The following is a 13,190-nucleotide window of genomic DNA, read 5'->3' on the forward strand; positions in this document are numbered from 1 at the left end:
CTGAGTTTTTCTCTGAATCTAGCCTAACACTTCATACTTTTTTTTTTTCCTGTATTATTTTCTTGACATGCTATATTGATTAGGTAAAAGAAATATATTGTTTTTAATTTTCAGCAGTTCTGCTGTCTATAATATCGTCTGTTCTAAGAGCTATACAGTAGGAATTTTAAATAAGTCAAGGACCTTATGGAAACATCTTGTTCCTGTTCATTCTGTTAATCTATGATGTAGTTAGATCAGAAAAATTTAAGAGGATAATGTGACAATCAGTACCAGCAGAAAGCAGTCATAGTCTTTGTGAATTTTAAAGGAGCTTAAAATAGGTGGGAAAAGGTTACAAAATTTCAACATCTTTCTAATAAGATAAAAAATTATTTTAAAGCTTTATCTAGATAAAGGACACAGGGTTTTAAACTTAAAGTTGCTACATGATTTTGATCATATGTGGTTTTTATGTAGTTATCAAGATTGAGTTTAGATGTAAATGTTAATTTTTTATTCATGAGTTTAAATACAGTTGAAGATACTAATTTAGTCCTATCTTTTCTCTTTTTTATCTGTTTATACTTATTAATGACCCCAACCCTAATATATGGATGGTGATAGTCAAATTTTAATACTTAATAATGTTCAACTTTTAATTTTTCACATTTAGATGGTCTTCTGATTGTTGGTGTTCACTCGGCCAAGTTTCCAAATGAAAAAGTCCTGGATAACATTAGGAGTGCTGTTCTTCGATACAACATCACCCACCCTGTGGTTAATGATGCAGATGCCAGCCTTTGGCAAGAACTAGAAGTTTCCTGCTGGCCAACTCTGATCATACTCGGACCCCGTGGAAACATGTTGTTTTCTTTGATTGGAGAAGGACATAAAGAGAAATTATTTTTATATACTTCAATAGCTTTAAAGTATTACAAAGACAGGGGACAGATCAGAGCTAATAAAATTGGAATAAAACTCTATAAAGATTCCTTGCCACCTTCACCATTGCTGTTTCCTGGCAAAATAACAGTGGACCATGTTTCTAATAGATTGGTAATAGCAGACACTGGACATCACAGAATTTTGGTCGTCTGGAAGAATGGACAAATTCAGTACAGCATTGGAGGTAAAGTTTGCTGATTATGATATATAATGTATTTTACATTATATATGTAAAAATTATTCAGAGAAATGTGTTAAAATGGAAATTTATAAATAACTATAGAAGGGCAATATACATTGACTGTTAACTTCATCAGAAATTATTTTGTTAATTAATGTGGGGTATCTGAATTAATGTCTTCTCACTTCCTCAAAAACAACCAAAACTACCCAAAAAAAATTCCGTTAAGATCAAAAGGAGGAAATCTTTTGTATAATTTTCAAGTATATCTGTATATTCCATCTTGTTTTTTCAAAAAACTGTCACTTTATTGTATCTTATGAAAATATTGTATACATTTTAGATTTGTGGCATTTTATATGGAAGTATTATATTTCCCTTTCCATCAAAATACAGCCATATCTTTTTTAAGACCAAGATTAAACCCTAAGAACTTGAGACTTAGATTATAAAATAAATAACCTAGGATTTGTATAATATTATACCTTTCTCTCCTTCCATAAGAACTTAAGCATACTTTTGAATCCATTGCCTTTGGTTGTAGCAAAATAAAAATATCATATAGGCGTAGGTCATTTTCTTCCATATGTCCCTGGTCTGTATCTAAAAAGGGCTCTTACTGACATCTTATGTAATTAATAATCTCTACTAAGTACACTATTAATCCTGCTCACCCAGGCTGAAATGACATCCAACAACGTATTAGTCAAAGAGAAAAGTAATTCATCTCTTAGCGGTCTTGATTTAGTCACACATGCACTGTTAGTACATAAGGTAGGATGCAAATAAACTAATCATACACTCAGCCCTGGGGCTGTTCTTATTATGCCAGGATAATATTCCCTTAGCTCTTGAAGGCATTTGTTGTTTCTGTTAGAGTATGTGTGTGTTCTGTTTATTTTGCTTTGGCAACTTTGTATTTTAATTTGTAACAGGCAGAGAATTGTTACTCAAAAACATGTGTTATAGCAAGTTACATTTAAATAATTAAAAGCTTTTTAATAGCTTCTAAAATTTTCAAAATAGTTTAGATGGATATTCTTTGTTAAACAGAGAAACCAGCAGCAAACTACCTTTTCCAAACATGTTTCTAGAAATACTGTTATCTTCTGATAAATTTATAGTTATTCTGCAAGTTTTAAAAGAGAATTTTGTGGTCAGATACACTCAGGAGATACTGATCAGATGTGCTTTAGAAGATTCTTGGTGGTGGTGGTCTCATTCTACTAGATCTTTTACTCTGCTAATGTGGCTCAAGAATATATGGGTTATATAGTACACAGTACTCTCCAGTCTGAAGTGACCACAGTACTCTCCTTTTTTTTCCCCCTCAGAGAGTTCTCATCATCAACAATAATAGTGTTATTAATAATAACAAACATAATATGCCTGGCATTATTCTGAGCTCTTTACCTGTATTAATGTACACAGTGCTATAAGTTAGGTATATTATTAGTTTTGTTTTACAGAAGAGAAACGTTTGTAAACTTTTGTCACACAGAACTTGCCTAGATCAGCAGCTAAGTAGAGCTGGGGTTTAAACCAAGTCTGTTAAGTTGGGATTCATGGGCTATTAAGAAATGCTTGAATGATCCTCATGACCTGTGAACCCCTTGAAATTGTTGGTGACATTTAATGCTGCTGTTGCTAAGGCACTTCAGTCGTGTCCGACTCTGTGCGACCCCCGTAGACAGCAGCCCACCAGGCTCCTCTGTCCCTGGGATTCTCCGGGCAAGAACACTGGATTGGGTTGCCATTTCCTTCTCCAGTGCGTGAAAGTGAAAGGGGAAAGCGAAGTCGCTCAGTCGTGCCCGACTCTTAGTGACCCCATGGACTGTAGCCTACCAGGCTCCTCCATCCATGGGATTCTCCAGGCAAGAGTACTGGAGTGGGGTGCCATTTCCTTCTCCAGACATTTAATGAGCATGTGTATTTTTGTAAGGGAAGGGCTCATAATTTTCATTGTTATCATCAAAGGAGTTTATCTTCCAAAATTGTTAAAAATCATTCATCTAGATGCTGAAAGATTTAAATTATTTTTAATTCTTTCTAGTCTAGGTAATAGATGCCTTTTGAATTAATTTCTTCTGATACAAACTACTAAAGTGTTCTAGTAACCATTATCTAGTAAGTCCTTTCACTTGCAAAACGTATTCCTGAGAAAAACAGATATCTTGGGAAACAGTTTAGTTTTTAGGTGGTGGTTGTTGTTCAGTGGCTCAGCCATGTCCGACTCTTTCCGACCCCATGGACTGCAGAAGTATCATTTATATTAAAATCCCAGCTTTAAATATAAGTTTTTGTTTGGGGGGTTTTGTTTGCTTGTTTTACTTTGAGATAAGAAAAATTTTCTTTTATGGTTGTTTTGTCTTTTAGGACCCAACCCTGGAAGAAAAGATGGAATCTTTTCAGAGTCAAGTTTTAACTCACCACAAGGTGTAGCCATAATGAATAATATCATATATGTGGCAGATACAGAAAATCACCTTATAAGAAAGGTAATTTTCCATTTTAAATAAAGTTTTAATACTTCTAATCAGAAAAACATATATGCTTGCTACATAACTACTTGAAATGAGAGGGTGTTGCTTAAATATTTCAGATCACGCTTTCCTCAGAGGCACTTGCTTTACCTTTATTCTTCTGTGACTTGCTTTTCTGTGTGTCAGCATATTGTCACAGAGGGCAAATCAGGTCCTTTTCTTAATCCTTTATTTCAAGCTCATGTGCCTAATCACCCTAAGGCTCCTCAATTTGAGGTATTTTCTTAATCAGTTTGTAAAGTGATGCTTTGTCCCTTTTCAGTTAAATTTTCTCAAATCTAGGGAAAAAGCAAACACTCCTGCCTCCCTTCAGCTCTTATGTTTTCTCTGGGAATACTTATGTGTCAATTAGACTTAAATATTTTTTTAGTCTCATTATAGTAGTAATATATGATCTCGTTTTTTTTTTAAACGATGTCATAGTTAAAGATTTAAAAAGTCCCCAGTGATCTACTTGGGCTCCCTAGTGGACTCCAGTGTTCTTGCCTAGAGAATCCCAGGGACGGGGAAGCCATCTATGGGGTCGCACAGAGTCGGACACGACTGAAGCGACTTAGCAGCAGCAGCAGCAGCAGTGATAACCAACGACTGTTAAAATTTGTGTCTTCGGAAGTTTTCTACTCATATGCAAATTAATTTTGTCTTTAGAGAATCTTCTTTTTTAAACAAATGGAATCATAACGAATATACATAATTTTTGCATTCTTCTTTAACTTTTTTTTCCCATATTAGTCATATGAATATGACTGTACAGTATTACCTAGTTATTTTAAGCATTTCTTACTGATGAGTATTTTGGCTGTAATTTATTGGTCTTTAATGTGCCATCTATTTGGAAAATAAGTTCATCTAACCCATTCTGTCTGAACATACTATTTCAGGCACTTCCCTTGCTTTTCTCACTATTTCTCTCTATCGATGTTTTTGCCTATTTATATTGACAAAATTGTCAACTAATATACTTAGTTGATAATCATACATAAAATAGGAAAAAACATGTAGAACATATAATGATAATAATCACTGTAGTGTAAATCCTCACACGGGCGTGAAATTTGTTTTCTTTACTACTGAAATCCTAAGCACCTGAAGCAGAGCCTGGCCCACAGTAGGTGTATTTAATAGATATTTATTGAATAAATTTATGAGCAAGTAACATCTGTTGAATGAAGCATTTTCTAAAGTGTATATTCATCCTAATATGAAAAGATGTTACATGAGAAAAAGATTTTGTGGCTTTGTAAATTAAAGCAGATTTGTTTTTTAAACATCTTAGAGAATTTCTTAGATTTTAATATGCCATATATTGTGCATACATTAGTGGGGGGATATGTGTGCAGTATTTCTAAACTTACTTGACCAAGAAGCCCTATTTAGCAGAACTTTCATAGGACTAATAACTTAACGTTGTGTACTTTGGGCAACCGTGATTTTATGTTGCTCCTTAAAGGTCAGTATTTCTTTATCATTATCTTTTTTGGGTCTGTGCTTCTAAAATTCATAGTATCGTAGATATCAAAGAGAATAATGAAGTAGTAAGGTATTTAGCCCACAAGGTAGAGGGAATACTTGTCCTTTTTTGATTACACGTTAATTTCTCTTGCTTTAAAACTTAGTGGGTTTTAGAGTATTGATAGCATAATCATCATAAGAAATATAGGTTACTTGGAGTCATTTTTATATTTTATGACAGTTTCAGTTCAGTTCAGTTCAGTTGCTCAGTCGTGTCCAACTCTTTGCGACCCCATGAATCACAGCACGCCAGGCCTCCCTGTCCATCACCAACTTCCGGAGTTCACTCAGACTCACGTCCATCGAGTCAGTGATACTATCCAGCCATCTCATCCTCTGTCGTCCCCTTCTCCTGCCCCCAATCCCTCCCAGCATGAGTCTTTTCCAATGAGTCAACTCTTCGCAGTTTAGTATCTTCAAAAAATAGAAATGATGTAGAATTATTTCTTCCTCTCTTTTTAAATCTATAAAAATGTTTATTTTACATTTTTAAGATCTCATTTGCAGAGGGTGGACCATACTCCTATATTTATACCTCATGAACATCATTGTTCCATGTCAGCCGTTTCTTGTTAGAAATAATTTACTTACTTTTGTAAATTCCTCTTCATCTCCATTTCTATCTCCCCTGCCATTCCCTGTACATAAGTACACCTATAGGCAGCCTTTCTGATGTGTTTAATTCACATCTTTTTATTTGTTTGTGACATCTATTTATTTGTTTGTTATAAAACCTGTATTTTATTTGTTTGTGACCTTATAAAATCTGTAGTATTTTAAGAACTTTATTGTGATATATTTTCCATAGAATAAAGGTCACCCATTTCAAGTATATAATTTAGGAATTTTTAGTAAATTTAACAAGTTGTGAAACCATTATCATAAATCATTTTTAGAACATTTTCATCTTCCTAGTAAGAACCCTCATACCTAGTTATAATTAATTCCCATTTCCATCCCCCAGTTTCTATATAAATTTGCCTCTTTTGAACATTTATATAAATAGAATCATATAATGTATGGTCTGTGTGTCTGGCTTCTTTCATTCTGTGTAATGTTTTTGAGGTTCACTGATGATGCAGCATGTCAGCAGTTCCTTTATACTGCTGAAGAGCATTCCATTGCATGTATAAACCACATTTTATCCAGTAACCAGTTGGTGACATTTAGGATGTTTCCAATTTTTGGCTGTTACCAATAATTCACATAGAAGTTTTGTGTGGGCATACATTTTTATTTCTTTGGGGTTGTTGTTGTTGTTCACTCACTCAGTCCGACTCTTTGTGACCCCATGGACTGCAGTGCACCAGGCTTCACTGTCCTTCACCATCTCCTGGAGCTCACTCATACTCATGTTCATTGAATTGGTGATGCCATCCAACCATCTCATCCTCTCTTGTCCCCTTCTCCTCCTGCCTTCAATCTTTCCCAGCATCAGGGTCTTTTCCAGTGAGTCAGTTCTTTGCATCAGGTGGCCAAAGGATTGGAGTTTCAGCTTCAGCATCAGCCCTTCCGATGAATATTTAGGATTGATTTCCTTTAGGATGGCCTGGTTTGATCACTTTGCAGTCCAAGGGACTCTCAGTAGTCTTCTCCAGCACCACAGTTCAAAAGCATCAGTTCTTCAGTGCTCATCCTTCTTTATGGTCCAACTGTTATATCCATACGTGAGTACTGGAAAAACCATACCTTTGACTAGATGGACCTTTGTCTCTCCTTTTTAATATGCTGTCTATACTTGTCATGGCTAAGCGTTCAACTTCATTCTTTTACATGTGGACATCCAGTTATCCCAGAACCATTTATGGAAGAGACTGTTCTTTCTCCTTTGAGTAGTCTTGGCAGCCTTTAGAAAATCAATTATTCATACATGCATGGGTTTATTTCCAGACTTTCACGTCTATTCCATTGGTCTGTTTTTCTGTCTTTATGGTAATATCACACTGTTTTTTTGATTGCCATAACTTAATAAGTTGTGCAATCAGAAAGTATGAGTCTTCCTACTTATTTCTTTGTCAACATTTTTTGACCGTTCCTGAATCCCTCTCAGTTCTACAAGAATTTTAGGATCAACTTAGTCATTTCTGCAAAAACTTCTGTTTCTTTCTCATGTGAATATATTCTTTCTCATGTGAAAAAAACACACAACAGTTTTATTTTTTCCCTTTTCATTTTTATACTTCATTACCTTTTATTATATTGCTTTTAAGCATTATGGTAATAGTAGATATCTTGTCATGCTCATAGTCTTAAATAGAATGCAAGTAAACTTTCTCCAGAAGTTTACATGCATTTTCTGTAGCTTTGGGAAACAAAATATTTATGAAGTTAAGAAATTTTCTCTTAGTTACTAAGAATTATTATATAATTTTATTAAATGCATTTTCTGTATTTATGGAAATAATTGTATAGTTTTTTGCCCGTAGTATACTAATGTGATGAATTATATTATTAGGTGTATTTGATGTTGAGTCATCTTTTTATCCCTGGAATAAAACTTACCTAATCATGATTTTTTTTTAAAGCCAAATTAGATTTGATTATCCAAAATTACATTCAATGTTATAAAATTCATATTCATAAATTCTATATTTTCTTGTACTGTTCTCACCTGATTTTGGAATCAAGGTCATACTGATCTCATCAAGTGAGTTTTTTTTCTGTTTTTTTTTTTTGAATAATTTGCCTCACATAGGAATTAATGGTTTTTGAATATTTATTAAAACTCCTATAACATTACCTAGGCCCAGGCTTTCTCCAAGAGGAATTTTTAAACTATCCTATCAGTTTCTGTGAAAAAAGAGTGAAAGTGAAAGTGAAGTCGCTCAATCGTGTCCGACTCTTTGCAACCCCATGGACTGTAGCCTACCACACTCCTCCGTCAATGGGATTTTCCAGACAAGAGTACTGGAGTGGGTTGCCATTTCCTTCTCCAGGGGATATTCCTGACCCAGGGATCGAACCCAGGTCTCCCACATTGTAGGCAGATGCTTTACCACCTGAGCCACCAGGGAAGTCTTAAATCAAGATCTATTTCAAGAACCCATCCCTGGCTGCCTTTTGTATTTTTGCAGATTATGTGTTGCAATAAAAATATAAAATTACATTGATGAACATTTTTTATAATTTCAGAAGATTATAGAGCAGCTACCAAAAATAATACAAGAGGATATCACCAAAATAAATCAATGTAATTTACCATAATAACAGAATGAAATAGCCATCTGATGCTTTACTAGATTCAGAAAAACACTGGAAAACATTTAATCATGTTAAAGTTAATAAACTTGAAATGGAAATGAGTGTCTGCAATAGGATAAATATCATCTACAAAAAGCTTACAGCTACACTTAATGCAAAGTATTGAATACTTTTGGGAACAAGACAAGGCATGATCACATTCATCATGCCTATTAAACATTGTACTGAAAGTACTAGCCGTTATAATGAGGCAAAAAAGAGGAATAGAAGGCATATAGGATAAAAAGGAAGAAAAACAACTATTTGCCAGAGACATGTCATGTACATAGAAGATTGTATCTATACAATCTTACAAAGTAAGATTATATATAGATATATAGATATATCTATATATTTCCTATATATATCTATACAATCTTACAAAGTAATCTATACAAAGTTACTCGAACTAATAAGTGAATTTGGGAAGGTTACAAACTACAAAGTCAATGTAAAAAGATCCATATTTTTATATACTAGTAACAGTCAACTGGAAATGGAATTTTAAAATTCTGTTTACTTAGCAACCAAAATAGAATATTGGAATAAATTTTTAGAAATACATAACTATAAAACATTGCACTCACTGCAGATGGTCACTGCAGCCATGAAATTAGAAGACGCTTGCTCCTTGGAAGAAAAGCTGTGACCAACCTAGACAGCATATTAAAAAGCACAGACATTACTTTGCCAACAAAGGTCCATCTGGTCAAAGCTATGATTTTTCCAGTAGTCATGTATGGATATGAGAGTTGGACCATAAAGAAAACTGAGCGCTGAAGAATTGATGCTTTTGAACTGTGGTGTTGGAGTAAACCCTTTTTTTTTTTTTTTTTTTTTTTAAATTTTATTGTAGTGGTTTGCCATACATTGACATGAATCCACCATGGGTGTACATGTGGTTCTCCATCCTGAACCCCCCTCCCACCTCCCTCCCCATCCCATCCCTCTGGGTCATCCCAGTGCACCAGCCCCAAGCACCCTGTCTCATGCATTGAACCTTGACTGGAGATCTGTTTCACATATGATGTTATACATGTTTCACTGCCATTCTCCCAAATCATCCCACCCTCTCCCTCTCCCACAGAGTCCAAAAGACTGTTCTATACATCTGTGTCTCTTTTGCTCTCTCATGTACAGGATCATCGTTAACCATCTTTCTAAATTCCATATATATGCGTTAGTATACTGTATTGGTGTTTTTCTTTCTGGCTTACTTCACTCTGTATAATAGTCTCCAGTTTCATCCACCTCATTAGAACTGATTCAAATGAATTCTTTTTAATAGCTGAGTAATATTCCATTGTGTACATGTACCACAGTTTTCTTATCCATTTTTCTGCTGATGGACATCTAGGTTGCTTCCATGTCCTGGCTATTATAAACAGTGCTGCGATGAACATTGGGGTACACGTGTCTCTTTCAGTTTTGGTTTCCTCAGTATGTATGCCCAACAGTGGGATTGCTGGGTCATATGGCAGTTCTGTTTCCAGTTTTTTAAGGAATCTCCACACTGTTCTCCATAGTGGCTGTACTAGTTTGCATTCCCACCAACAGTGTAAGAGGGTTCCCTTTTCTCCACACCCTCTCCAGCATTTATTGCTTGTAGACTTTTGGATCGCAGCCATTCTGACTGGCATGCGATGGTACCTCATAGTGGTTTTGATTTGCATTTCTCTGATAATGAGTGATGTTGAACATCTTTTCATGTATTTGTTGGCCATCTGTATGTCTTCTTTGGAGAAATGTCTGTTTAGTTCATTGGCCCTTTTTTGATTAGGTCTTTTATTTTTCTGGAATTGAGCTGCAGGAGTTGCTTGTATATTTTTGAGATTAGTTCTTTGTCAGTTGCTTCATTTGCTATTTTTTCTCCCATTCTGAAGGCTGTCTTTTCACCTTGCTTAGTTTCCTTCGTTGTGCAAAAGCTTTTAAGTTTGAGTAGGTCCCATTTGTTTATTTTTGCTTTTATTTCCAATACTCTGGGAGGTGGGTCATAGAAGATCCTGCTGTGATGTATGTCAGAGAGTGTTTTGCCTATGTTTTTGTCTAGGACTTTTATAGTTTCTGGTCTTATGTTTAGGTCTTTAATCCATTTTGAGTTTATTTTTGTGTATGGTGTTAGAAAGTGTTCTAGTTTCATTCTTTTACAAGTGGTTGACCAGTTTTCCCAGCACCACTTGTTAAAGAGATTATCTTTTCTCCATTGTATATTCTTGCTTCCTGTGTCGAAGATTAGGTGTCCATAGGTGTGTGGATTTATCTCTGGGCTTTCTATTTTGTTCCATTGATCTATATTTCTGTCTTTGGAGTGAAGCCTTGAGTGTCCCTTGGACTGCAAGGAGATCAAACCAGCCAATCCTAAAGGAAATCAGTCCTGAATATTCATTGGAAAGATTGATGCTGAAGCTGAAGCTCCAATTCTTTGGCCACTTGATGCAAAGAGCTGACTTATTTGAAAAGGCCCTGATGCTGGGAAAGATCAAAGGCAGGAGGAGAAGGGGACGACCGAGAATGAGATGGTTGGATGGCATCATTGACTCAAAGGACATGAGTTTGATTGAGCAAGCTCCGGGAGCGGATGCTGGACAGGAAGGCCTGGTGTGCTGCAGTCCATGGGGTCACAAGGAGTCCGACATGACTGAGCAACTGAACTGAACTGAGAAAAATTAACTCAGTCTTGGACTGCAAAACTCAGTATTAAAATTCATTTTATTCTAAATTGATCTATAGACTTAATGCAGTCCCAATCCAAACACCCTCAGACTTTTTGGGTAGATATTAACAAAAGGGTTCTAAAATTTATGTGGAAATGCAAGCCAAGGATTATTACATCTAAAACAGTATTGAAAAAGAACAAAGTTAAAAGACTTGTACTACCTGATTTCAAGACCCTATACTAATGCTATACTATATACTAATCAAGACAATATGATAGTTCCATAAGGATAGATAGATAGATCAGTTAAAAAAAAAACAAACCAGCACCCAGAGGTAACCATATACCTATGCAATTACTTGATTTTCTAAAAAGCATCAAAGCAGTCAGTCAGGAGAAAGGAGAGTCATTTCTGCACATTGTGCTTGAACAACTAAATACCCACATGGGGAAAAAATAAACATGACCCCTACTTCACACACCATGTGCAAGCATCAGTTCAAGATGCATCAGAGATCTAAATGTTAAATTCTAAAACTATGAAGCTTTTAGAAGAAAACGTACAGGAATATCTTTGTGACTTGTATGTAGGCAGAGGTCTCTCAAAGACAGGACATAGTAACAAAAATCAGAAAAGAAAAAAACCCATAGATTCAAATTAATCTAACTATAAAACTTCTGCTTATTATTAAAGTTTACTGTTAAAGTGCAAAGCCGTGGGAATTCCCTGGCGGCCCAGTGGCTAGGACTCTGTGCTTTCACTTCTGAGGGCCCAGTTCAACTCCTAGTTGGGGAACTGCTGCTGCTGCTGCTAAGTCGCTTCAGTCGTGTTCGACTCTGTGCGACCCCATAGACGGCAGCCCACCAGGCTCCCCCGCCCCTGGGATTCTCCAGGCAAGAACACTGGAGTGGGTTGCCATTTCCTTCTCCAGTGCATGAAAGTGAAAAGTGAAAGTGAAGTCAACCAGTCGTATCCGACTCTTTGCTACCCTATGGACTGCAGCCTACCAGGCTCCTCCATCCAGGGGATTTTCCAGGCAAGAGTACTGGAGTGGGGTGCCATTGGAACTAGGATCCCACAAACCACATGGTGTAGCCACAAAATAATTAAGGTGAAAAGCCACAGTCTATCAGAAAATAGTCACAAAAATTCACAAAAATACATCTATGAAGAGGATTAGTATCCGTGTAATATAAAGGTATCTACAGCTGAAAAATGGGATAACAACCCAATAAAAAATGAGCCAAAGATTTTAACATTTTTCAAAAGCAGATATGACAGTAACCACAAGTACATAGAAAAATGATCAACATTGTGAGTTGAGAAGGAAATGTGAGTTCAAACCACAATAAATATCACTGTATATCCACTGTAATGATTAAAATTAAAAAGACTGGGACATGGGAGGGAAGTTCAAAAGGGAGAGGATATATGTATACCTATAGCTGATTCATGTTGAGGTCTGACAGAAAACAACAAAATTCTGTAAAGTAATTATCCTTCAATTAAAAAAAAGACCGACAATACCAGAGGTTGGCGAGGATGTGGAGCAATTTGAACTCTCATACGTTATTGGTAGAAATAGAAAATGATAGACCATTGGAGAAAACCTTCTGGAAGTTTTTATATCAAGCTGCTAATACACCTGCCCTATAACATAGCAGTTACTGTCCTGTGTACATACCCAAGAAAAGTGAAAGCATGTCCACAAAAAGGCTTATATGAGAATGTAAATAGCATCCCTACTTAAAGGCCCCCAAGCTGGAAATAGCCCAGGTGTCCATCAATAAGAAAATATATAAATGAGGGACTTGGTAGTCCAGTGGCTAAGACCCTGAGTTCCCAAGGCAGGGGGCCCAGGTTCAATCCCTGGTCAGGAAGCTAGTTCTCACATGCTGCAACTAAAGATCCTACATGCCTCAACTAAGACCCAGTGCAGCCAAATAAATAATAATACATTTTTTAAAATATGTAAATGAGCTGTGATATATTCCTTTGATGGAATACTATTCAGCAATCAAAAGGAACATGAATAAATTTCAAACATGTTAAATGAAAGAAGCCTCACAAAAAGAGTTCATTACTGTATCATTTCATTTATCTGAAATCCTAGAAGAGTTACAGCTAATC

The 13,190-nt window shown here is 35.8% G+C and overlaps 1 protein-coding gene across 1 annotated transcript in view; it reads left to right on the forward strand.

The window, feature by feature from the left end:
* NHLRC2 (NHL repeat containing 2) overlaps positions 1-13,190 on the forward strand; it is a 54,862-nt gene that overhangs the window by 20,109 nt on the left and 21,563 nt on the right. The window contains exons 3-4 of the mRNA XM_055560671.1: positions 656-1,111; positions 3,485-3,606. Coding sequence (XP_055416646.1) covers positions 656-1,111; positions 3,485-3,606 — 578 coding nt within the window. The remainder of the gene's footprint in view (positions 1-655; positions 1,112-3,484; positions 3,607-13,190) is intronic.

This window comes from Bubalus kerabau, chromosome 22 (genome assembly GCF_029407905.1).
Source record: "Bubalus kerabau isolate K-KA32 ecotype Philippines breed swamp buffalo chromosome 22, PCC_UOA_SB_1v2, whole genome shotgun sequence".
In the NCBI taxonomy this organism is placed as follows: Eukaryota; Metazoa; Chordata; class Mammalia; order Artiodactyla; family Bovidae; genus Bubalus; species Bubalus kerabau.